The sequence below is a fragment of the Scyliorhinus canicula genome, chromosome 10 (assembly GCF_902713615.1).
Source record: "Scyliorhinus canicula chromosome 10, sScyCan1.1, whole genome shotgun sequence".
NCBI lineage: Eukaryota > Metazoa > Chordata > Chondrichthyes > Carcharhiniformes > Scyliorhinidae > Scyliorhinus > Scyliorhinus canicula.
The window spans coordinates 169,719,743-169,744,042 of record NC_052155.1 but is presented as its reverse complement, the minus strand read 5'-3'; the positions used below and the strand labels follow the sequence as shown (position 1 = coordinate 169,744,042).

Genomic DNA, 24,300 nt, shown 5'->3' with positions numbered 1-24,300 from the left:
CTTGCAGATAATTTTTATCGGTTTCCTTTCATAGATGCATGACGAAACAGAACTGAAACCTGAACTGAGTTTTGAATATCAAGATAGCCGTGATGTGTGGCAATGGATCACAATTTACACTCACCAGGTTTGTGCAACACTGGCATTATAACAGCAAAAAGAATAGCAAATGAGACCAGCTGAACAACTGTTATCGTTTTCCATCATTTTTCTTCTCAGCGCCTTGGATCATTAAAAATTGATCTAAATCCTGTTGGCAAAGTGGCGCAGTGGTTAGCACTGCTGCCTCATGCCGCCAGTTACTGGACACTGTCCTTGTGGAGTTGGCACGTTCTCCCCTTGTCTGGGTGAGCCTCACCCCACCACCCAGAGATGTGCAGGGTAGGGTGTATTGGCCACATTAAATTGCCCCTTAATTGGAAAAACTTAAAAAAAAATTTTTTTTAAATTACATTATCTTAAATAAAAATAATAATTTCTGTGCAAGTTTTCTGAGTTTTTGTGTGAGGAAATGAGTGTCTCTCCTTGTTAGTACACAGATTAATATGTAAATGAATACAAGAAAAGATTTAAGATATATTGATATTTAAGCGTTCTCTATTCTAAACCTTTCTTTGCTTAAAAGTTACTGCATGAAATTATGTTTGTGAATTTCACCATGGTTAATTATTTAATAATTGAACTTTTTTTTTATTGCTGGGAAAATGGGACCTTGATTTCTGGGTGTTTCGAGCCCTTTTAACTTTGGTTCTGCAAGTCTTGTTTTATTTGTTCATCTGTAGGACACTCTCATTTGTGGTTACAAATTTCTGCAAACTTCCCAATTCCCCGTAGTAGTAATAAAAATATTAAGAAAGGTACATTTTGAGGTTGGGTCAGCTACTACCTGCTGTGCACGCTCTATAAGTACTCTATGTACTGGCACAGTGAGATTATAAGAAACATTGGACAAGGTTGCAATGAGATTCAAATAAATCCAACCTTCCTTTTAGAAGTTCAGCAGTTGGCTAAGACCATAAGAACAGGAACCCTTAGGATTTGTTCTGCCCATATAGGAAAAGAGCTATCAAAGCTGTTAATTTTATGGACTTTAATTTTTTTTTGCCCCTTTTTAGGGTCAGTGCACATCATTCCCAGCCATGTGCTTGGGTGGCAACCTGCTCTTCCTATCCTTCAATGGTAATTTGAAACTGCCCATTGGAAGGGCAAAAGAAATGCGAGAGAGGTTTCTGACCACTGTGAGAGAGGCAGCTGGCGTTTAAGCTCTTTTGTTGCAACATGGCTGAATCAATGTGAGCCACATTTTTAATGCATGAATGGGCATTCTATCACTCCATGCTGAAAAACATTGGAACTCTCACTTGCTGTATTGCAGTTGCTTTTGGATTAGCAGAGTGGAGCTCCCCCCATATTGGAGCGCCAATCCACTGTGCCGATGGACCGGGAGGTTACTAATTTGATTCTCCTCACCCACTTTTTAAAAATTAAAAAAAAAAATTTAGATTACCCAATTATTTTTTCCAATTAAGGGGCAATTTAGCGTGGCTAATCCACCTACTCTGCACATTTTTGGGTTGTGGGGGCGAAACCCACGCAGACACGGGGAGAATGTGCAAACTCCACACGGACAGTGACCCAGAGCCGGGATCGAACCTGGGACCTCAGCGCCGTGAGGCGGTTGTGCTAACCACTAGGCCACCGTGCTGCCCCTGATTCTCCTCACCCACTTGATTTCACTTCCATTCTGAGGTTGGTCAGGTGGAGAGATGTTGAGTAAAACTGGGGGTGGCAGGAGATATAAAAGGAGGAAGGACAAGGCAGTGAAAATTAGTTGGGCATGGCTTAGTTGAGCCATACATTACTATTAACAAATGGACAAGTAACTAGTGATGGTGCCACCAATCCAGTAGTGTGTGTACAGAAATATGAACCAGCATCAAGTTGTTTCTGGCATAACTATTGATAAACTTTTGCAGGCCTTTCTACTTAGTAGTTTCATACAAGAAATCGTAATAGAAAAACTGAAGATATCCGAGGGATACACAGAAATGGTAAGTATTGAAATAATGGGCCCAAATTTGTTGGAAACAAAATGATATGTTCTGCATACCTTTATTAATGGGCAAGTCAGCCAGTAAAGTTTGGGACTCAAGAGATATGATGTGAATTGCAAATCTCCAGAACCTGCTGGCCGATTTACATCAGTTTGCTCTTTATTTCATGCAAGCAGCATCTCATCCTTAGCCTCCCTGTTATTTTTAGGAATGCGCTAAATATGCACATTAATTTCTCATTAAACCCACCATAAGAATAAATCCGATATTCAATAGTGCACGTAACATTTAATGATGTGATAATTATTAGAATGCCTGAATGGGAATAGTTTAAAGTGTTCTGTTGCATTCCTACATGTAGTAAAATGTTAAGAGATTTTTAAAACATCAAAATTTACATCTTTTATATATTTTTTTCCTTTCTTTCTCTTTTCTTCTTGCTTCCCTCTCTGTTATTCTTTCTGTCTTGGGTTTGACTTTCATTCACTTTGTTTCCTTCTCTCTGTCTTCCTCTGTCTCTTTCTGTATCTTCAAATTGCATTGGGTGAGAGGGTGAACTGTTGTCCTGTTGTCACAAAGGTCCTCGCTTCCCTGTTGCCTACGTCGCACCATTACCAGCCCACATTGCCAGAAAGTTACAGTACATAGGCAAATGTTTAATTAATGCCTTGGGCAATGTGATGCTCGCTCCAGCAAGTTCCGGCCTATAGTTACAGTAGGCAGCTACTCGTTTACTGGATGTGCACCTGAAGTTATATTTTTCCTTCTAGTTTGGTAAATTTTAAATACTAGGTTTTCTATGAATGTAAAATCGGTAAATCTCCATGGCTCGGGGCTTCCTCCATATTTATGTCCAGGCACATACAGAAACTGGTGCCAGCAGATTTGATCACTTTGAAAGATTTTGGTTGGGAGTTATACGCTTAGCCACTTCCCGAGCCGCCTTCATCATTTTAATATCTGATTAACTAAACTACCCTTCACCCACAAAACTGCCCCTGTCAATGACTTTGAAATGCGAGTTCCCTCCAGTTGCTTTTGTTTGGGGTGATCTCCGAACATTTATGACTAGATTTTCAGGCGCAGACAGTAAAATATTTTTACTGATTTTTTTATTTGGAATTGTTTTGAGCATTCTGTAAAATGTTATCCTCATGGATACCTGGTTTCCAATGCATTTCTATGGGACAGGTAAAAACACATTCTGGTTTGAAGGTTTTGAAACCGGCCCTGCCTAATGTACAAGAATGATGGTGAAATGATCCGAAATGGATAATCAAAGGCCATGCTGATTTGGACCTTTTTAGCTAGGGTTCTTCTGATTTTCACCCATTTACGTGCATTTCAAACTTTTGTGTATTCTAATGAGATTATGTGGATAAGAAGAATTAAAAAATACAGGAGCTGGATTAAGCCATTCGTTGGAATCATGGCCGATCTCGTACCTCCGTTCTCACGCTATTCCCATATCCCTTGATTCCCTTTGTATCCAAAAATCTATTGATCTCTGTTGTGAATGCATTCAACAACTTGGTATCCGGGTCGAGAATTTCATGGACTCTCAACCTTTTGCATGAAGAAATTTTTCCTCGTCTCAATCCTAAATGTCTGACCCCTTTATTCTGAGACTGTGACCCCTAATTCTAGATTTCCCAGACAGGGAAAACCATTTATGTAACATCTACATCATCAAGCCCTTAAAGAATTTCAGATGTTTTAATGAGGTCCTCTGGGAGCAATTTGCTCAGCCCAGAGATCAGTCTGGTGAGCCTATGGTGCACTCCTCCATGGCTTCTAGAACCTTGCTTAGATAAGAGGACAGAAGCTGTGCATAGTACTCCAGGTGGGTCTCTCAAAGTAATGGCAGAAGACTTCTTCACTCTTTTACTCTATTCCAGTGTTCTTCAAACTTTTTTTCCGGGGACCCATTTTTACCAACCGGCCAACCTTCGGGATCCAACCCGGCCGACGTTCACGACCCACGCCGGCCGATCTCAGCGACCCACCATTTTCTCTTTCCTTGTTTGTTGCTGACAAAAATAGAGGAAATGGTTTTGGGTCCCTTTGGCCCTTTGTACACGCTCCTCCAATGGAACCTGTTGGATGAAGGTGAAGGCTTCCGGTGTCGGAAAGTATGGAGTCTCCATCTGTCCAAAGTTCTAGATTTTTTTCCGATAAAATTTTATCAAATTAAACCCCCCCCCCCCCCCCCCACTTGTAAAAAAAAAAAGAATGAATAAAACCGCCCCGAACCTGTAAAACAAAAAACTGCGGCTGTTTTAAAGAAAGCTGCCGCACTGCGCATGCATGCCCGATCATCAGCGCGCAGGCGCACAGTTTTGCGCATGCGCGCCAATGATCTGTCACGCATGTGCAGTGCGGCCGCATTTTTTTTTACATGTTCACAGCCATTTTGAAGGCCGCAATAACGCTGGCTGCTGCGGTTGTCTGCACGCAGATTTGCGCGATCGGGAGCGCCGCGACGGACGGCTCTGCGACCCTCCCAACACCCGCCCGCGACCCACCCATGGGTCACACCCCCGGGTTTGACACTGCCTGCTCTATTCCCTTTGTAATAAAGGCTAAAATAGCATTTGCTTTTGAAATTGCTTGAAATTGCCAGATTGCTTTCCAGGTTGGAAGCCTTTTTGGGTCGGGCTTTTGAGTTTGCACCCACAGAGGTTGCTTGATTTTTGTGATAAACATATAGGGCAAGATTTTACTCACCCCCATTACCCCCTGTGGCATATCTTGCGGAGGTGGCCTTCCACTAGTTGGCAGCAGGATGTTCCGGTCCCACCGCTGTCGATGGGAGTTCCCGTTGTTCGCACCCTCCGCTGCCATGGAACCCGCGGCTGAGTGAGGTCACCAGCTATGGAACCAGAATATCTTGCTGGCATGAACAGCTAGTGAATCCCACCCTAAGGAACAGAATTTGTTGGATGTAAGTCAAAGGATGTGTGAGATGATATGTTGCTATGGAGAACCTTGGTGTGCATGGGGCAACATCGTGTCTCCTTAATTGGCCAGATTTAAGGATCGGGAAATAGAGAAAGGACTGAGAAGGAGGATGAATTAGAGTTCATGAATTTCCATGTCAAATGCGGTACAGAAAGATAAATAATAGAGGTGGGGGGGGGGAGAACGAAGGATTTAAATGAGAGAGAAAAAAAACAAATAATGGAAAGCAGAAGAAAGAATAAAAATGTCAAGTCTGGTGTCTGAAGATCTCCAGTTCCAACCTTAAAGTAGTAAGACTCAACCCCTTCTGATTGTTCGCTTTATGGGCAAGAGGAATTGAATGTCAGTCATTAACAATTATCGAATTGTTAAAAAGATATTTGCATTATTAATTACTGGACTTAAAATGAAAACCTGGGACTTCGGTGCTGTGAGGCAGCTGTGCTAACCACTGTGCCACCGTGCTGCCCCTCTGCTCCAGCATTCCTGTCACCTTATCCAGCTATTTCTGATTCTGTTTCAGGATCTAATCCCTCTATTTAAAAGAATAAAAAGTTCCCTCCCCACTCAAGGTATTGAAATCCTGCTGGAATACAATTCCACGGACACCACGCCATTCAGTTTTCTTTTTACGCAAGTTGTCATTTTTCATGCTTCCAATTTCAAATTCTCATTTTTGTGTTCAAATTCTGTAATGTCTTCACCCTTCCTTATCTTTCTCTGTAAACGCTTAAAGAGCCACAACCCTCTAAGATCTCCAAACTCCTCCAATTCTGGCCTCTTGCATTTCTCCGATATCCGTTGTCTTTCTGTTTGCAGCTCTGCCAACAGCTGCCTCGATCCCAAGTTCTGAAATTCATCACGGAATCCTGCTGCCTCTCTATCTCCTTTTAAGATTCACCTTAAAGCCACTTTAAAAAAATGTTTTTATCCCATCCTTAAAGTAACGAAGCCGGGGCAGCACGGTGGCGTAGTGGTTAGCGCTGCTGCCTCACGGCGCCAAGGTCCCAGGTCCAATCCGGCCATGGGTCACTGTCCGTGTGGAGTTTGCACATTCTCCCCGTGTTTGCGTGGGTTTCGCCCCCACAACCCATAGATGTGCAGGGTAGGTGGATTGGCCATACTAAATTGCACCTTAATTGGAAAAAAGGAATTGGGTACTCTAAAAAAAATTTTTAAAGTTCGAAGCCAATGGGCAGGGCAAACCCTTAATCCATCTAATTGCTTACTCCAAAAAACAATTCAAGTTCAAACCAATTCATGGTCTCCACAAGACAGGAAAAGGCATTGCACCTCATCTTAGGATGGATCTGAGCTTTGATCTTAGCCAAAAGGCTGAGAAGCGATCTTTAAAGCCTCTTTTAACAAGTTTTGGTCACCTGTCTGAAAATCTCACTGTGTAAATGTTGCTAAATGTTTTTAATATTCAAGATGAATTGAACCTGTACACAAAGGGTTAGTTTTTGTATTTGTTTATCAAAAATCTGAAATGAAACTTGCTTGCTTCATATTTACACCTCACAGCATGTTGTTTCTTCCTAATTCATGAAGCCCTATTAGAAACTGTAAACATTTATGAGGAATTGCAGGTTTAGTTTCTAGTGTGTACACATTTCACAACAATTTCAAATTGCAACACACTTCAACTTTACCATATCTCTCCACCAACATAAGGGTGCTAACTCTTAACAATTTCCTGAGAGTGAGGCATGTAGCTGCTATCGGTTCCTTTTTCTTTTTATGCGAGTTGATGCTGCTCATGAAAGAGCCTCCACTGTTTAGCTTCCGAGCTAAACCTCCCAATTGTGGTGTTGCAGCTAGTCTCTGCATTTAGCTGCTTCAGGAGATCGATAAGGAGATGGATCTTATCAGCGAGTCCATCGTCGTTGAACCTGTTTCAGCCGATGACTCGGTCTGTTTTAAATCTATTATTAATTACCCAAAAATGCTAAAACTTTTTTTTAGGCTTGGTTTTACTAACTCTCTGGAGGCAGGCTGGGTGGGAGTCATGGGGCCTCATTAAAATGGCAGGATGGGCATCGGGAGGAAGCCCAGCATCTTTCAATCGCCAGGGGATATTCTTCATGACATGAGCCACTGCAGCTGCTGCTTCACTGGAGGTCACGTCCCCCAGTATAGTTCCCCTTCCCCCTTGGTTTGTGTGGGTCCCGTTTTCCTTGGTCTGCCTCTGTTTTTTACCCAAGTCCATTCTTTTTGATGAACTTGTTTGCCTCCAGCGTGTAACAAGTTGTTAAATGAAACCCATAGTCTTGCCGGGTACATCACCCCGAATTGCACTTTACTCTTAAACAGTGCGGTTTTGGCCCCATTAAACTCTGATCAGCACTTGGCTAGGTTGGCTCCAATGTCCAGGTATATATGGTGTGTCCTACCCACTTACACGACTGCGTGCTCCTCGCCCATTTCAGAACCTGTTCCTTATCTTGAAACTTTTTTCAAAAATAAATTGAGTACCCAATTCATTTTTTCCATTTAAGGGGCAATTTAGTGTGGGCAATCCACCTAATCTGCACATCTTTGGGTTGTGGGGGTAAAACCCACGCAAACACGGGGAGAATGTGCAAACTCCACACGGACAGCGACTCAGAGCCGAGATCAAACCTGGGACCTCGGCACCGTGAGGCAGCAGGGCTAACCACTACGCCACTGTGCTGCCCCCCATATCTTGAAACTTGTGAAGTTTCACAATTACTGCCCAGGGTGGTTCTCCCAACTTGGGTTTTTGTTGGAGCAACCTGTGGGCCCGGTCCACTTCTGGGGGCTGGACATAGCTCCGCCCCCGACCAGCTTCCCAAGCATCTTTGAGAGAAACACCATTGGGTCCTTGCCCTCTGCGCCCTCCGGTAGCCCAACGATCCACAGGTTCTGCCGGTGGGACTGTTGTCTTGATCGTTCTCCTTTAATGCCTTCTGGATCATCACCAACCTTGCCACCTCAGCTTTGAGCGAGGTGATCTGCTTGTCCTAGTCGGTGGCTGCTTTCTCCAGGTCTCGCAGCGTCGCCTCTCGAGCTTCCAGCCTCCACCCCGCTCTTTCGATTGCTAGCTCTATGGGGGCCAGCGCAGTCTCTGTTCATTGCCCACATGAGGTCCTTGTTTGCTGCTTCTGTTTTAATGGTTCAGCGGAGATGAACTCCATTAGCTTGTCTGTCAATGATTGGGCCAGAATTGGCGATCCTGTCGGGTCTGTCGTGCTTGGCTCTGGGTCGCACCCACCCCCTGTTCTGGGGTCGAGGTTTTCCTTTCTCTGCTTTTGTTGGCCTTTCTGTTAGGCTGCTGGCTCGATGGCATCTCAGTCAGTTCAGTGGTAGGTGGCCGTTTTGAGTTAGGGGGGACGTTTTGGTGTCTGTGTGACGGGTTACAAGGTCTAATAGGAACTTGCCAGGAAAGAGCACCTTTCATGCGACCGCTCAGCTCATGCCCACATCAGAAGTTCACAATCAGCACCTTTAACCTAGATTCCAAACTAGGTCACAGAAGCAAACCTTATAATGTGTTATACCACAAGGCCTGCAATACTGTTCCATAACTTTTTATCAAGTTTAGATTTCACCGTGGTGGACGTACCCGGACGCCCCAACATATTTATTTTGTTAACTGTTGCCAAAGGTGAAATGAATATCTTGAATGCAACTCAAACTGATCTCCCTATGTGACATAATCTCGAATGTTTATAATCTATTAATTTGGTGCATGTCTATTTATAAATTACTTCTTTAATTGAAAAGAAAACCTGATGCAGTTTCAGCCATGAGCTGTTCTGGTTTAGAACCTGTCTCTTCAGTTAATTAAATCTCTGTTGTAACTTGTCCTGCCAAGATATTTAAATTAATTAGTGAACTTGACTTGCATTCTGCAGCAGATTGAAAATGCAGCTTCTGAATTGAGGACAACGCCCTGGAATTCTCTGACTGCCTTGGTGAGTAAATACTTTTCGGAGGGGATGGGGCAAAATATTTTGTGGTTTTCCATTATCCTATATTCTCCATATCAGTCCCTTCTGTCTAAGCTCGCGCTAGAAGAACGGTGTCAACATTAGTCAGCACCTTCGAGAGAGATGACTGGGATGGAGAAGTAGTTGAATGATGCACAAGCTGATTAATTTGTTTGTTAACTTTCGATACATTCAACTAAAAGTAAGGAACTTTTAAATGATTCACTTCCAAATGTTTTACCTTCAAAGGTTTTTATACGTGTAGCCCCAGGTCTCTGCATTCCCTTTAAAATGGTACCATTTGGTTATCACTGTGTCTCCTGTCAACTGTCTACTTTCTGCCCTTTCATTAATTTTGTACCCACACTCCTGCTGTCCCATTCATCTCATGGGCTTTAATTTTGCGAAAAGTCTATGCTGTACTTTATTAATACCTTTGAAAGTTAATGTACAGAATATTATCCTCATCAATTTGCTCAAGTTAATCAAACACAATTTGCCTTTAACTTGACTGCCATTTTTTTGATGAAAAAATTTCCACGTGCTTTTTAATTTAGTCCCAGAAACCTCATACTTTCCCCAGCCTTCCCCTAGTTTCCAGCCTCGCTCACCCCTCACTTTATTATTAAACAGAGATGCATTATTGACAATCATCCAATCCTCTTGACACTACCCTTGTATCTAAGGAGGATTAAAAGATTGTGAACAGACCCTCTGAAATTTCCACCCTCAGTAAACTACAGCCAGACTGAAGCGAGATCTTCCAGCTGTTCACTCCAGAGGGCACCGAAAAATTAGACTGTGAACCCCCGCTGCAGTTTTCCCAGCGGTGTATGGTGTCAAGAGAGATCTATGATAATAGCCAAGATCTGTGACTTGATATTTGATCATTAAAGCCTGGCCTATTATAAATGTCTCCAGAAAGTTAACTTAACCAAAATGTACTTATTTGAAAATGGGTTGGTGTGCAGGGCCACTCCCCGTATCGTATGTTGTTGCACACACAATTCCAACATCTCCATTTCTGCTCTAGGTTTATCCCCCCCCCCCCCCCCCCCCCCCCTTTTTTGTAAGTCACTTTAAAGACTTGGCATTCGTTATAATATAATATTTGTGTAATAGTTGGTACATTATTCCATTTCTTAGAACTCTACTCGAATAGGACTTTTATTCTCAGTTTTCATTTAACTTCTGGTCTAAGGCGACCTTCAATGTCACCACAGTTTAATTGTAAAAGCATTTAATAGATTCTTATTCACCTATTCCATTGTTAAAGAAACTAAATCCTACCACAGGTTATCTTTTGGGGGGGCAAAAAACAATGAGTTCCCTTCATTTCCCCTCTGAATTCAGTTCTCCAATTCCATGAATAGAGCCTTGTGTAGTTCACAATTGGAGATAAAAGGCGGGATCTACCGGCCACATTGCATCTGAAAGGCAGTATGGCATGGCCAGTACATACCGAGTGATCCCTCTACCAGGATCTACCCAACTCTGCATGCGCTATCTCGCGATGTGAATCGTGCTCATTGTGAGCAGGATCACTTTTTAGCAATCCGCTTATTAGATTGAGACAGCTAGTCTCACTTTAATGTGCACTCTCACAATCTACCCAAGGGGCGTAGATCGAGTGCCCTCGCCTGGGAGATCTATAGAGCGAGACCCGTTCAGTGCTGATCTCCACAATGGGGACCAGACGGAACGGCACTCATGGTGGTCACCCACGGGATTGGAGGCCCCCAGGTGCTTGCCCTCTGGGCAGGGTGGAACCCTGGTATTGCTGGTGTCATCTGGGCTCCTTGGCACTTCCAGCCTGGCACCCTGGCAGTGCCACCTGGTTGTGCCAAGATGCCCGGCTGGCACTGTCAGGCTTTCAGTGTGAAACTGGTATTTTCCCCACGCTGCTGATTGGGCCCGAGGATATCCTGCGCGAGTTCAGGGGCCCTGAGGACCCCCTTACAAACAAGCTGCGGCTCGGGGAGGGGGTCATATCAGGTGGTTAAGAGTATTCATCCCAGCGAACGGAGCGCCTCGGTGTAGGAAATGAGACAGTGTGCCCTTGGCCGTGCCTTCCCGGCAAAGGCCCCCAATCTACCCGAATAGCCATTCAATAGTGTGGTGTTTCTTGGCGCTCCAAGCTCTGGGAAACACCCGGCTAATCACGCACATTACAGGACTCTGTTCCCGTTCGGATAGATCGTGCCCAGAATCACTATCCTATTTGCCATCAATTATGCTCTGCATCAGACCTGATTGCTAAAGGGAAATTTCAATTTGGGATTAAGTCTGTCGTATTGGAATTTGTAATGATGGTGTATACTTAAACCAGTGTCACAGATGGGTCTTGTGGCGCATTGGGTAGCATCCCTGCCTCTGAGTCGGGCACTCTGGGTTCAAGTCCCTCTCGAGGATTTGATGGCCAACGAAAGTGTGTTCGTAATGCAGCCAAGCGGATTTACTAAAAACCTGTAAAACCTTCCACCATGGCCCATGGTAGGCAGTCAGAGTGGGAGAGACACCTGGTCAGCCATGTTTGATGTGGAGCAGTGCCCTCAGGCTGTAGCCTCTGGCTTTAGGCTAGCAACCAGGAAAAACAAGCCATTGAAAACCCATGTAAGTGTGTGCTTTGTCTTGCTCAAGGGACTCTAGACACAAAGTGTTCTAAGCCTAATGTCACAGAATAAATATTGTTATGACCAGGGAAGGAGGACTAAATTGGTTCCCTTTTATTCAACTTCCACAGATGGTCACAACAAAGGTTTAAGTTTCTTTTCCATCAGTATATGCCAAATCCAAATATGCTTGAGCTGTGAGCAATAATGAGCCAATTAAACAAGGCTTTCTTGAGTCGAAGAAAGAGCAAATTGTTAACCACTAAACCCAAGAAAAATAACAAAATACAATGTTAAGCATTTGGTCCTCATGCAGTCATTCAGATACGTGCTCAGATAGGTACACCAGAGATGAGATAAATGGAATTAGATCAAGTGAAAGAATATATGGTTGTGTCATTTGTCCTTGAAGCATAGCTTTTAAATGCTGTGACAGATTTAGGCGAGTTGGTTTCTTGCATGCGGTCAGATGTATAGGATTTTGCATTTACGAAATCTCTGTTCACGAGAGGCTTCTGATAGAGTTGACTTCTCGAACGGGTGTCAATCTTATTCCAATAGAAAAAGAGGGAGAGTGAGCAGCCTTCAGGGGCAGCACGGTGGTTAGCACTGCTGCCTCACAGCACAAGGAACTGGGTTAAATTGTGCCCTTGAGTGACTGCTTATGTGGAGTTTGCACTTTCTCCCTCTGTGTGGGTTGAGTTTCCTCCGGGTGCTCCAGTTTCCTCCCACAGTCCAAAGATGTGCAGGTTGGGTGGATTGTCCATGCTAAAAAAGATATGTAGGTTAGATGGGGTGACGGGGGTAGGTGGGGGAATGGGCCCCGGTAGGATGTTCGTGCAGGGGATTGGTGAAGACGCAATGGGCCGAATGGCCTCCTGATGCACTGTAGGAATTCCTTGATTCCGCCTGTTTCCTATGATGATGACTTTCTTGATACTGCCTGTATCACTTGCAATCTCTCCCTAGTGGTTAGTCAACTTTGCCTAGAAGTACTTCACCCATTGTGTAGTTCCTAGACACACGTCTATCTGTGGTAACCATTGTTCCAAAATCCAGTACTTTGCATTTTAATGTCTCATCCTTAGACAGTTACAAGTTTCAATGGGCATTTGGATTATAGGAAATGTCTCTCTTCACACTCCCTTGAAGATAATTTGTCTGTTACTCACCTTGGAATGTGGCCTTGATTTGTAAGCAAATTGCTCTCTCGGTTCAAATTGCAAACTTCCAAAAATGACAAAAAATCATATTTTCAAAAACTAAAGGGGCACAGATAATATGAATCCATTTTGTTTAATTTAGAGTACCAATTTTTTTTCCCAATTAAGGGGCAATTTAGTATGGTCAATCCACCTACCCTGCACATCTTTGTGTTGTGGGGGTGAGACCCACGCAAATACAGGGAGAATGTGCAAACTCCACACAAACAGTGAACCAGGTCCGGGATCGAACCTGGGTCCTCAGCACCGTGAGGCAGCAGTGCTAACCACTGCGCCAGACAGTGTGAATCCTAATGGTAGCGTACAATCTTTGAACAAAAGATCTTGTGGAAATGTTGTTTTCATCCCATGTTGAGAGTTTTGTATTTTGTAAAAATTCACACTATTTATTTAGTGGAACTGTTTTTTTCTGTAATAAAAGAAATGACCCATTTTAATTTCACATAATCCTGTTCCTCCTTCCAGAGTAAGCATTCTGGAGTTGTGCTACAGAAAATGTTGGTTACGGATTGAAAATATGGAGCATGCATTTTTGAACAAATCACCGATGAGGAATTGTGACCACAGTCAGTCAAAGCCTTTTAAATACAACTTTAACACATTTGTTTGCACAATAGCCGGACTGGGTTGACTATACATGGGGAGTGTAAATTATACATTGTCTACCCTCTTTATTTAATAACAAAGGATGTTTTTGGAGTATTGTTCCTCCATTAGAGAACTGATTACTTAAGACATATAAATCAGGCCAGGTTAGGTCTGAGCTACTTTGCTTTTTCTGTGTGCATTGAGGACTCCAGCTCAATGACTTTTTCTGCAAAGTAGATGCAATCCCAATGGATTACAGGTAAATGGCATCAGAGATGCAGTGGGTTTAGGTTTTTACTCTGCTATCAAAGTTTAAGAGTCGCCAAATCCTTTCAGCTACCTTAATTGTGGAGTTTTAATTAGCTCTATCTAGACCCTGACCGCCTTCACGCTCATTGATGGGTTAAGGTGGAAGATATTCCCAGGAAGTCAAGTAACATGTACTTTAAAGTTTAATTTAAATCTTTTCTTTTTGGTTCAATATTTTTGGCGCCAGACACCAGTGGGCCTCCTCAAGTCTATACACATGAGCAATGTTTGAAGTTGGAGAAGAATAAATCTACTTTTGTGATCTTGTACTATTTCGATTCCACCTGTGGAGTAGGTGTATTGTCACAGACGCAGAAGATAAGACCAATGATAGAAGCACAAACAGGCAAATTTAATGTGTCTGCACTTTAAGCCTAATTGTACTTGTGGAGGTATTGGATTCATTCTCTCCATTCCCAAAGTTCTGAATTCTTCAGTGAACTTTGACCAAATCCATATTATGAAGGTGTCAGTACCTGACCAGATATTCAAGTTTCAGTTACACGTTAATCTTTAGGTCCCAAATTGAAAATGGACAGAACGTTTCAAGGTATGAATTTGATGGAGGAGAACGATGGTTAAGTTGTTTTCACTGTTGGTGACACGGATTTGTACATTTTTTGATCTATTGTCTTATCAAATTGACTCATGTGGCATAACATCTGACTGCTTGTATGTAAAAGCTCACATTGTTCACTTTGGGAGTTTTTTATCTTTTGTATTAAAAAGCTACACAACAAAGCATATCACTAAGTAATGCACAGTGTTACATGTTAAAAATTAATAAACTTTTGTGTTATCGAAAGGAAATTTGTGCTTCATTCTTTAGTGTCAGATATGTCATGGGCCATGCAATTTTCCACAGGTATTTCTGTTGTCTCACCACCATCCCCATTCTCCCTGCGCACACTTATTCTCAAAGCCAGAGTTTCTAACTTTATTTCTTTCCTCATAGTGCTAATCATTGTGACTCTAGTTCTGTAGTCAAATTTATATTTTAAACTATTCCAAGTCACCCTCAAACATTCATTGGTTTTCTTCCAATTATTTAGCTATTTCCCAATTGTTTGACCGATACTGTCCCAAATATTTGGCTTTAATCTTATCAATTTTCTCACCAGAAGTACCACGTTCATTATTCAATCTTTACAATGAGTATTAGGAGCCTGTCCCACTATGGCGTATCATAATTGCGCCTGATCCTATCCTTGTGTAAGATCAATAGACTCCCTTCAGTGCAGAAGGAGGCCATTCGGCCCATTGAGTCTGCATTGACCCTCTAAAAGAGCACTCTAGCTCGGCCCACTCCCTTGCCCTACCCCATAAACCCGCAGATTGATTGTGGCTAATCCACCTAACCTGTACATCTTTGGACACTAAGGGACAATTTACCATGGGCAATCCACCTAGCCTACACATCCAAATATGTCCTGACAGTCAGGTTACTGGATAGCAAACACAAATGGGGCGGCCGGTCCGATGCAAGGGCACGCGGCCGACCAGACATTTCAGAGCTCCCTACATTTCAGAGCCTCCATGGTCCGAGTGTCCGCCATGGCGCTCGGCGGAGGTTCGGGGGTCTTATCCGCAGCTAAAGCTGCGTGAATTACTCCAGGTCCCTGCTAGCTCCCTGAAGTTAAGTGAATTGACTGATTTTTTTTTGAGGAAACTCCGGAGTGCGACTCCAGTGTTTTTCCACCGGACTGTGGGACATAGCCCCATTTTGGAAGAATCCAGCCCATGAAATCTGGCACACTCTGCCTTCACCAACCCAGCTCTGATAGATAACAAATAGCTGACTGTCCACAGGTATACAGGCAATATTGATCTGGAATTGTAAATTTATTCAGTTCTGCTCCAGAAGGGAGATTCTGTGGCAAAATTATTTTCCCCCAGCAACACACTGAATCAGTCCCTTTAAAAAGAATAATCTTAAATGCCATGCTCAGTAAAAAGCATGTAATGTCCATAACTTTAAACATGGACTGTGCTTGGATGGCAACTGCATAGATGGCCTTTATTTATATAAAAATGGACGCTGATGAATGGCTGGTTGGGGGGAGGGGGTCAGGTTGCAACTTCAACCCAGGCTGTCAACCTTCCAGAAGATTCTGAATTGAATCATGCAGGGTCGGGGAGTCTCCTTTGAATGGACATGCCTGACAGTATTCTGTTGTGGAAGACATACTTGCCATTGTTTCAAGCTTACTCCAAAACACAGGGTCAATGGACTCCTGAACTCTTGTCTCCAGGTTTGCAATGTAACAAAGGAAAGCTGAAGAGACCAGTTAACGACAAGTTAAGTATGAAAGCTCATGATCTATCCTCTATTGTATAACAATGGTCATTGAACACGTGACTGAAACTGGTTCTCTGATACTGAAAACCCTCAGGAGAAACCAGATGTAGACTGCAGAATAAAGCTGAAAAAATAGCTGCAGAGAAAAACTGTATCATCTTTTGCTTTTAAAAACCAAGAGGCTTTTCTTTGAACCCCCCCTCCCAGCCTGAATCCAAAGCTCCAAGCTCACCTGTCAAGGAATTGGATCTCTAGGGGCGGCATGTGGCGCAATGGTTAGCACTGGGATTGCGGTGCTGTGGACCCGGGTTTGAATCCCGGCCCTGGGTCACTGTCCGTGTGGAGTTTGTACATTCTCCCCATGTCTGCGTGGGTTTCATCCCCACAACCCAAAGATGTGCAAGTTAGGTGGATTGCAAGTTAGGTCATCTATTCTTTTTGTTTAATATTTGTAGAAGTGTGCTATCTTCTTTAATCGCATCTTTCTTGAGTGTGTTGTGTATGACTGATGTAGCACTTAGACCTTTTAGGGTGAGTGCGTGAATAAATAAATAATCCTCTTTGTTTAAACTTAAATCTGCTGTTGGAACTTTGTAAATTGAGCACACGCGGATTTAGAAACACACATCTACCTTTTCAAAAATAAATCTCACTGATTGATTACCGAAATAAGAACAGGGAATTGGGGGTTCATGTTTAGCTCTCCTCCCTTGCCTGGAACAAAAGATTAACTGCCTTCTCACCCTCCCCCATTCCCTGACCCAACATAGATGTACATTTGGAGCAATTTGTCTCCTTTCTGAACTCCAGGTCTATCCATTTTTGTTTAAATGTATGAAGACAGAGCAAATGCGTACCTTTCACAAATTCAGGATGCTTCAAAAGACCTTCTTGGAGCCAGTTAATTATTTCTAAAGTGTGGCCAAAGATATATAATTGTACATGAATCATGGTGCAGCAAGAAGGCAAGTAGGGGAAAGGCTGTCTAGTGCAATTACTCTGTCAATGAGATTGTTGATTAGAAGCCTTGTAGGAGTTTGAGGTGGGTTGACAGGTGCTTTAGTGAAGGGTATGGCTTCCATTTCTTGTAATAATATGAATATCCAATAAGAATTGGGATTTTGCAAATAGAATAGTTTGTGCTAGATTTTGTAGTACCTATTCCCTAAGTTAAAGCTCCGAGGGCACTCGGTCGTGAAGGGCCTGTGTGATTTTAGTACTCTTCCTCAGCATTGCCTGGGACTATCAATATTTATATTCGGATCAGCACTGGAAGAATTCTGGAAGGGGGTGGCGGGGACGGTGTCGAGGGTGGTTGGATCCAGGGTCAAACCAGGGTGGGGACTCGCGATTTTTGGAGTTGCGGTAGAGCCGGGAGTGCAGGAGGTGAAAGAGGCCGGTGTCCTGGCCTTTGCGTCCCTAGTAGCCCGTCGAAGGATTCTGTTACAATGGAAGGATGCAAGGCCCCCAAGCGTGGAGACCTGGATCAGTGACATGGCGGGATTTATAAAATTGGAAAAGGTCAAATTTGTCCTGAGAGGATCAATACAAGGGTTCTATAAACGATGGCAGCCTTTTCTGGACTTCCTGGCTCAGAGATAGGTAACTTGGTCAATAGCAGCAGCAACCCGGGGGGGGGGGGGGGTGCATTATTGTAGTGTTTATTCTGTAACTTTATAGTGTGTTAATTTGCGTTGTTGTTAAAATGCTGGGTTGTTCATGGGGATGGGGCGAATGTATATGATTGTTAATATTATTGTTATTTTCGGTATTTTATTAAGGTGCGTCAATGTTGTATAAAATCAATTTTTCAATAAATTTACTGTAACAGGACTGATATTGGGCTGCAATAACATTCAAGTATTCTGTACTTTCTTTAGAAGGCAAATATTTCAAGTCAAAGTAAAGATATACGATATGTTAACAATCATCCACATGCTAAAGAAAAACATATATGGCTGTCTGAGTTTGTTTACATTTGGAGGCAATTGCAGTGGCCAAGTCAGTCACTCGATGTTAACAATAGCTGCGTGTCAGCAACTCCAAGGCAGTTGGCACTCAAAATCCACTTGATTCACCAGAAATTAAGTTTTTATGGGCGGGATTCTCTGGCAACATTTGGTCGGCGACCGGAGAATCCTGCCCAGGATCAATGGATATTTTCATTGACGCATCTCGCCTATGGCATTCTTGCAGCGGGCGGACGGAATAATCCAGCCCTATATGTATGTCTTTTTAGAGTTGCAGGTTATGTTGTTGCAAGGAAGAGCTGCAGTGTTGGAAAGAAGGTGTCACATTTTGCCACTTTTATATGAATGGTCTGGTATGGATCTTTTTTTCAATTTCTTATTGATAATGTCAGATTCAGCTTAAAATGATTGGGACATGGCCATTTAAAATGCTGGTAATTGTCATAATATCCACTCATGTATATCATGAGATGCAGACAGGCAGTGATTGACACACAGGATAACCAATGAACACACGACATAGAACAACCAATCACCAGACAGGACGCCACAACTATAAAGCCCGCAGGGCATTAAGGCTCTCCCTCTCTCACAGGACACGGCCACGGAGATAGTCACAGTGCACAGGCTAATGAACATCATCACCATGTGATAGAGAGCTAGTCTGGTCAAGCCAGTAGGAGGTTATCAGTTAGGTTAATAGAGTGTCAACCCACAGCAGATTATGTACAGCAATCATAAGGTTCAATAAAACAGTGTTGGACCATCTCCTGTGTCGGAAGCCTATTTCTCGTTTTACTTCATCCAGTTGCAGTCGATGTTAGACCAGCACAGATAACACATCAGTAATGATGGTTCTGAGGTGACTTCCGATGGCAGCACATAGGAGGAAGTTGTATGTTAGGTGGCTCCTGCTCGAGGCTTGATTTTTTTTTTTAGAATTTAATGCCCAGTCCTGATGTGTTTGGTAAGCTGGGTCTGCGAGGACTGCGTTTACTGCAGCAGTGAGAGAGACAGGCTTCCAACACTTGAAGAAATGCAACTCTATTTTATTGAACTCTTAGCTATCATACATACTTTAACTGTGGGTTGACAGTATGCTGAGTTACCTGAGGCTAACCTGACCAGACTATCTTACTACCACATGGTGTGTGTTCTAGTTGTTGCTCACGGGCTCTTATTGTCTCAGAGGCTGGATCCCGAGAAAGCGGGAAAACTAGTGCCCTCTGGCTTTATAGTGGTCGTGTCCTGTCTGGTGATTGGCTGCTGTGTTCTGTGTGTTCACTGGTCATCCTGTGTGTCAATCACTGCCTGTCTTTGCGCCCTCATATACTTGTGTGTATATTATGACAGGTCTCGGGGGCAATTGTTCGACAAATAAGTGCAGGAAGACATAAGGAACGAGGGGGATGTCTAAAAACCAAAATAAAGCTGCCCTGAAGAAGGGGGGTGAATGAAGATTCGCTGTCAAGCGAAAGGGTCAGCTCGGCAACTGGAAGATGGCAGAGGCTAGGTCGCTGGGTGAGGCACACTGCTCACAGCAGAAAAGAAGACCGAGGTGATGGCTTTATAATTCGAGAAACAGTTTGCAAAGCACATGGAGGTGATGAGGAAGGCAATGATGGCACTGAAGGTGCTAGTGGAGGAGGCAATTGCCCTGTTGAAGGCGGCGCTGTCAAAGACATTGGCTGAGGTGCGGGAACAGGTTGAGAAATTGAAGGGATTAGAGGAGGCCTTGTCGCAACACAGTGATCAGCTCACCTCTGGGTGAGGAGCTGCAGAGGGTGGTGGAGGCCAACAAAGGTCTGCGAACAAAAGTGGAGGACCTGGAAGACCGGTCTAGGTGACAGAATCTGAGGATCGTGGGGCCGCCCAAAGGGGTGGAGAGCCCAAGTCCCACTGAGTACGTTGCCAAGGTGTTGGCAGAGCTGTTGGGGGAGGGGGAAGTTCCCTCCCAGTACAAACTGGATCGGGCTCATCGGTCGTTGAGGCGAAAACCAAAAGTGAATGAGCCGCCAAGAGCAGTGATTATTTGTTTCCACAGGTACCACGTGAAGGAGAAGGCCCTGAGTTGGGCAAAGCAGTAGCGGGAGGTGCGATGGGCTTAACCTGGTATACTTATTTACCACGACTTAACCGTGGAGTTGGCAAGGAGGCGGGCAACCTTCGGCCGAGTAAAGATGGCACTGCACAACAGTGGTGTGCGGTTCACTGTAGTGAACCCAGCCAAGTTTATTTTAAAATAAATTTTGAGTACCCAATTAATTTTTTCCAATTAAGGGGCAATTTAGCGTGGCCAATCCACCTACTCTGCACATCTTTAGGTTGTGGGGGCGAATACCACGCAAACACGGTGACTGTGCAAACTCCACACAGACAGTGACCCAGAGCCGGGATCGAACCTGGGACCTCGGTGCCGTGAGGCAGCATTGCTAACCATTGCGTCACCGTGCTGCCTTCTACCCAGCTAAGTTGAGGGTGACCTCCAACTCCAAAGGCTTTTATTTCGAGATGGTGGAAGCAGTGGAGGCATTTGTGAAGGCAGAAGGACCGGAGCAGAAGTGAGAAATGGGACTGAGGACTGGTCTTGAACCGAGGATGGGGGGGATGGAAGATCTGTCTGGAGTTTGCACGTTCTCCCCATGTGTGTGTGGGTTTCTTCCTGCTGTTCAAAGATGTGCCAGTTCAGGTGGATTGGCCATGCTAAAATGTGCCTTCAAAAAAATAAAACGGGGGTGATGGGTGAATGGGTCTTGATGCAGACTGCAGAGTTTTGGATGGCCTGAGCTTTTCTGAGTGGAGAATATGGGATGTCACTCAAAAGTGCATTGGAATGATCAAGCCGAGAGGTAATTATGATGTGACGGGACAAGGACAAAGTCCACTAATGTTACTGGTGGAAATGTTTTGTTTTACTGATGGATTGGAAATATGTTTGAACGGTCACCTCATGATCAAATGTGACACTGAGGTTCCAAATAGTCTTGTTCACCCTCAGATGCTTGCCAGGGTGAGTAATGGAGTTGCGATCTCAGAAACAGAATTTGTGATGGAAACCAAAGACAATGGCTTCAATCTTCCCAATACTTACTTAGATGAATACTGATCATCCAGTACTGGATGCCAGACGAGCAGTCTTGACAATTCTGAAGACAGTAGAGGGATTGGGAAGAGTGAGGTAGAGCTGGGTGTCATCAAAAGATATGTGAAAACTTGCGCTGTGTTTTCCAATGTGGTTGCCGAGGAGCAGCATGCAAGGAAGCAACAGGAGGGATACGCCAGAGATGGTGATGCAGGAGTGGGAGGAGAAGTCACTGCAAGTGATTCTCCGGCTGCAGTTTGATAGATAAGAATGGAACCAGCATGTGCAGTCCCACCCAACTGGATGACAGTGGAGAGGCACTGGAGGAGAATATTGCTGTCAACTGTCGCAAAGGCTGCAGACAGATTAAAAAGGTTGAGGAAGGAAAGTTTCTCTGTCACAGTCAAATATAATATCATTTATGGGCAGCATGATAGCACAGTGATTAGCACAGTTGTTTCACAGCTCCAGGGTCCCAGGTTCAATTCCCAACTTCGGTCACTCTGTGTGGAGACTGCACGATCTCCCCGTGTCTGGAGGGTTTCCTCCAGGTGCTCTGGTTTCCTCCCACAGTCCAGAGATGTGCGGGTTAGGTGGATTGGCCATGCTAAATTGCCCTTGGTGTCCAAACGTTGCCCTACGTTGTGGGGCAGCAGGGTAGCATGGTGGTTAGCATAAATGCTTCACAGCTCCAGGGTCCCAGGTTCGATTCCCGGCTGGGTCACTGTCTGTGTGGAGTCTGCACGTCCTCCCCCTGTGTGCGTGGGTTTCCTCCGGGTGCTCCGGTTTCCTCCCACAGTCCAAAGATGTGCGGGTTAGGTGGATTGGCCATGCTAAATTGCCCGTAGTGTCCTAATAAAAGTAAGGTTAAGGGGGGGGGGGTTGTTGGGTTACGGGTATAGGGTGGATACGTGGGTTTGAGTAGGGTGATCATGGCTCGGCACAACATTGAGGGCCGAAGGGCCTGTTCTGTGCTGTACTGTTCTATGTTCTATGTTCTAAAAAGGTTAAGTGGGGTTACTGAGTTACGGGGATAGGGTGGAGATGTGTGCTTCAATAGGGTGCTCTTTCCAAGGGCCGATGCAGATTCGATGGGCCGAATGGCCTCCATCTGCACTATAAATTCTATGATCATTTGTGACCGAGAGCCATTTTGTTACTGTGGCAGAGCTGAAACTGATTGGATAGTCTCAATGTTAGTGACAAAAAGCTCATGAGCCCTTTAACTTTTGTTGGAGTTGATGGTGGGGGAATAGATGGGGGAGAAGGAATGTTTAAGAAGACACCTTGCTGTAGAGAAAGAAACTGGTGGTTATTGTTGCATTCCAGGATAATGATTGAGTACTGAGCAGTTTCAGTAGATGAGGAGGATCTGATCAATGCTTAGGTGGTCGAACCACATCTGATGGTCAATCAGTTTACTGTGGCCAATCCACCTACCCTGCATATCTTTTGGATTGTGGGGATGAGACCCACGCAGGCAAGGGGAGAATGTGCAAACTCTACAGGGACAGTGTCCCAGGGCCTGGATCGAACCCAGGTCCTCGACACTATGAGGCAGCAGTACTAACCACTGCGCCACCATGCTGTCCATGAATGTTTAATTTTTAAAAGTTGCTGAAGGGAAAAACTGTGAAGCACCTTAAAACACGTGATCAACATGGAGAGTGACAGACAATACTCCTCTGAAAAGGCAAACATCAATCATTTGAGCCTCATGGGGTTTATTTATTTGTTTCATTTCTCCAAATCCAAGTTTTTATGTCTTGTGTATTTTAAAATCCAATTTTGCTGTGAGCGGATTTTTGATCGAATATGCCCAGTACATTATAGCAGACATGGGTGTGGTTTTATTACAAATTACTGTGGTTTTTAGCACTGTTGCAGAAAACAGCTTGTGGTTCATTCTCTGCATTGGCATCCTGGGTGTCTCTACCACTTAGCACTCTCTTTACAAAGCATATTTCCGATTGTTATTAAGGGTAAAGACGAGCATTTTACAAGTGTATTTTCTTTTAATTGAGCTGGAAATTGGTTAATACAGTGTGCCTAGCATGTTTCAGACTATTTCTCATGTTAATTGAATAAAGTATGATTAAAAAATACACAAAACAATCATGTGTTTCCATGGCAGCCAGAGCCAGGTTAAATTACACCGCAGTGCACAGGAAATCTGATGCATGGGCTACAAATAAGGATTAAAGGCTTTAGAGGATTAACTGAGAGCCTGGAGTTAATGTGTAAACATAGACAATAGCAGTTCACTGCTGTTCGGCCTGTAATGACTTCTGCCATTCCTATGTACCTCAAACCTATTCAATTAAGGCGGTACATAAGAAATCTCTTTGGCAAAATGTAGCAATAATTAAGCCAAAATGCATTCAGTAGTTTTCAGTTAATCAATAGAAGCAATGTGTGCCCTGTCGGGGCATCGTGCAAAGGTTGGCTTTGGGGGCTGTTAAATTTTACTAAATACTGATATTCAATGAAAGGACACCTGTACATATTTGATTCACTCTGGAACCCTGATTGCCTGGGTAACCATGCAATTGCATCACTTGCACAGCCCTAATCCTGCCCCTGTTCATTGCTTATTACTCAACAGATGAACAGTGAGTGCAGAAAAATGATTAATCCTTTAGTGAGATCATGTCTAGTGCCAGGACACAGTGTGATGATGAGCCATATAGATGAAGTCTGGGAGGCTAAGTGACATGAGGTTACAAATCGGCTTGTCACCTCTGGGAATAGTGCCCACACTAATGGGATTTGGCCTTCTCAGTTTGCTAGCAGTAACGGTCCTATTAAAATTGAGTTCAGGCAATTATCTTAATCCAGCTTCTAATGGGCAAAGACCCACAGAACAAAACCCTGCCAATCTGACAGCAAATTGGCATTCTCACTCAAAGATGGCTGCTGTAAGAAATGTCAGATCGACGCAGGAGAAATCTTCTTGTAAAGAAGCACAATGCTGAAGAAGACTCTAATCTCTGTTTAACCACGTACCTGATGTGATATTTCTTGATGCTAACCTCCAGTGTTGACACAAGAAAATGAAATGAAAATTGCTTATTGTCACAAGTAGGCTTCAAATGAAGTTACTGTGAAAAGCCCCTAGTCGCCACATTCCGGCACCTGTTCGGGGAGGCTGGTACGGGATTGAACCGTGCTGCTGGCCTAACTTGGTCTGCTTTCAAAGCCAGCAATTTAGCCCTGTGCTAAACCAGCCCCTTCAAGTGTTCGCTCAGT

At 43.9% G+C, this 24,300-nt stretch overlaps 1 protein-coding gene and 1 non-coding gene across 5 annotated transcripts in view; one reads left to right on the top strand and one right to left on the bottom strand.

Moving 5' to 3' along the window:
• Positions 1 to 24,300, top strand: part of LOC119972768 (sorting nexin-31-like) — a 149,741-nt gene that overhangs the window by 113,043 nt on the left and 12,398 nt on the right. For 2 of the 4 annotated variants that reach the window (XM_038810113.1, XM_038810109.1), the window contains 3 exons: positions 35 to 127; positions 1,977 to 2,051; positions 8,894 to 8,953. In XM_038810113.1, the coding sequence (XP_038666041.1) occupies positions 35 to 127; positions 1,977 to 2,051; positions 8,894 to 8,953 (228 nt within the window). Of the gene's footprint in view, positions 1 to 34; positions 128 to 1,976; positions 2,052 to 8,893; positions 8,954 to 13,268; positions 14,511 to 24,300 lie in introns of those variants that run through there. The other 2 variants (XM_038810112.1, XM_038810110.1) reach the window with 2 other exon arrangements.
• Positions 6,168 to 6,362, bottom strand: LOC119972983. The gene has a single exon (XR_005462211.1). It is a non-coding gene; the product is annotated as a U2 spliceosomal RNA (small nuclear RNA).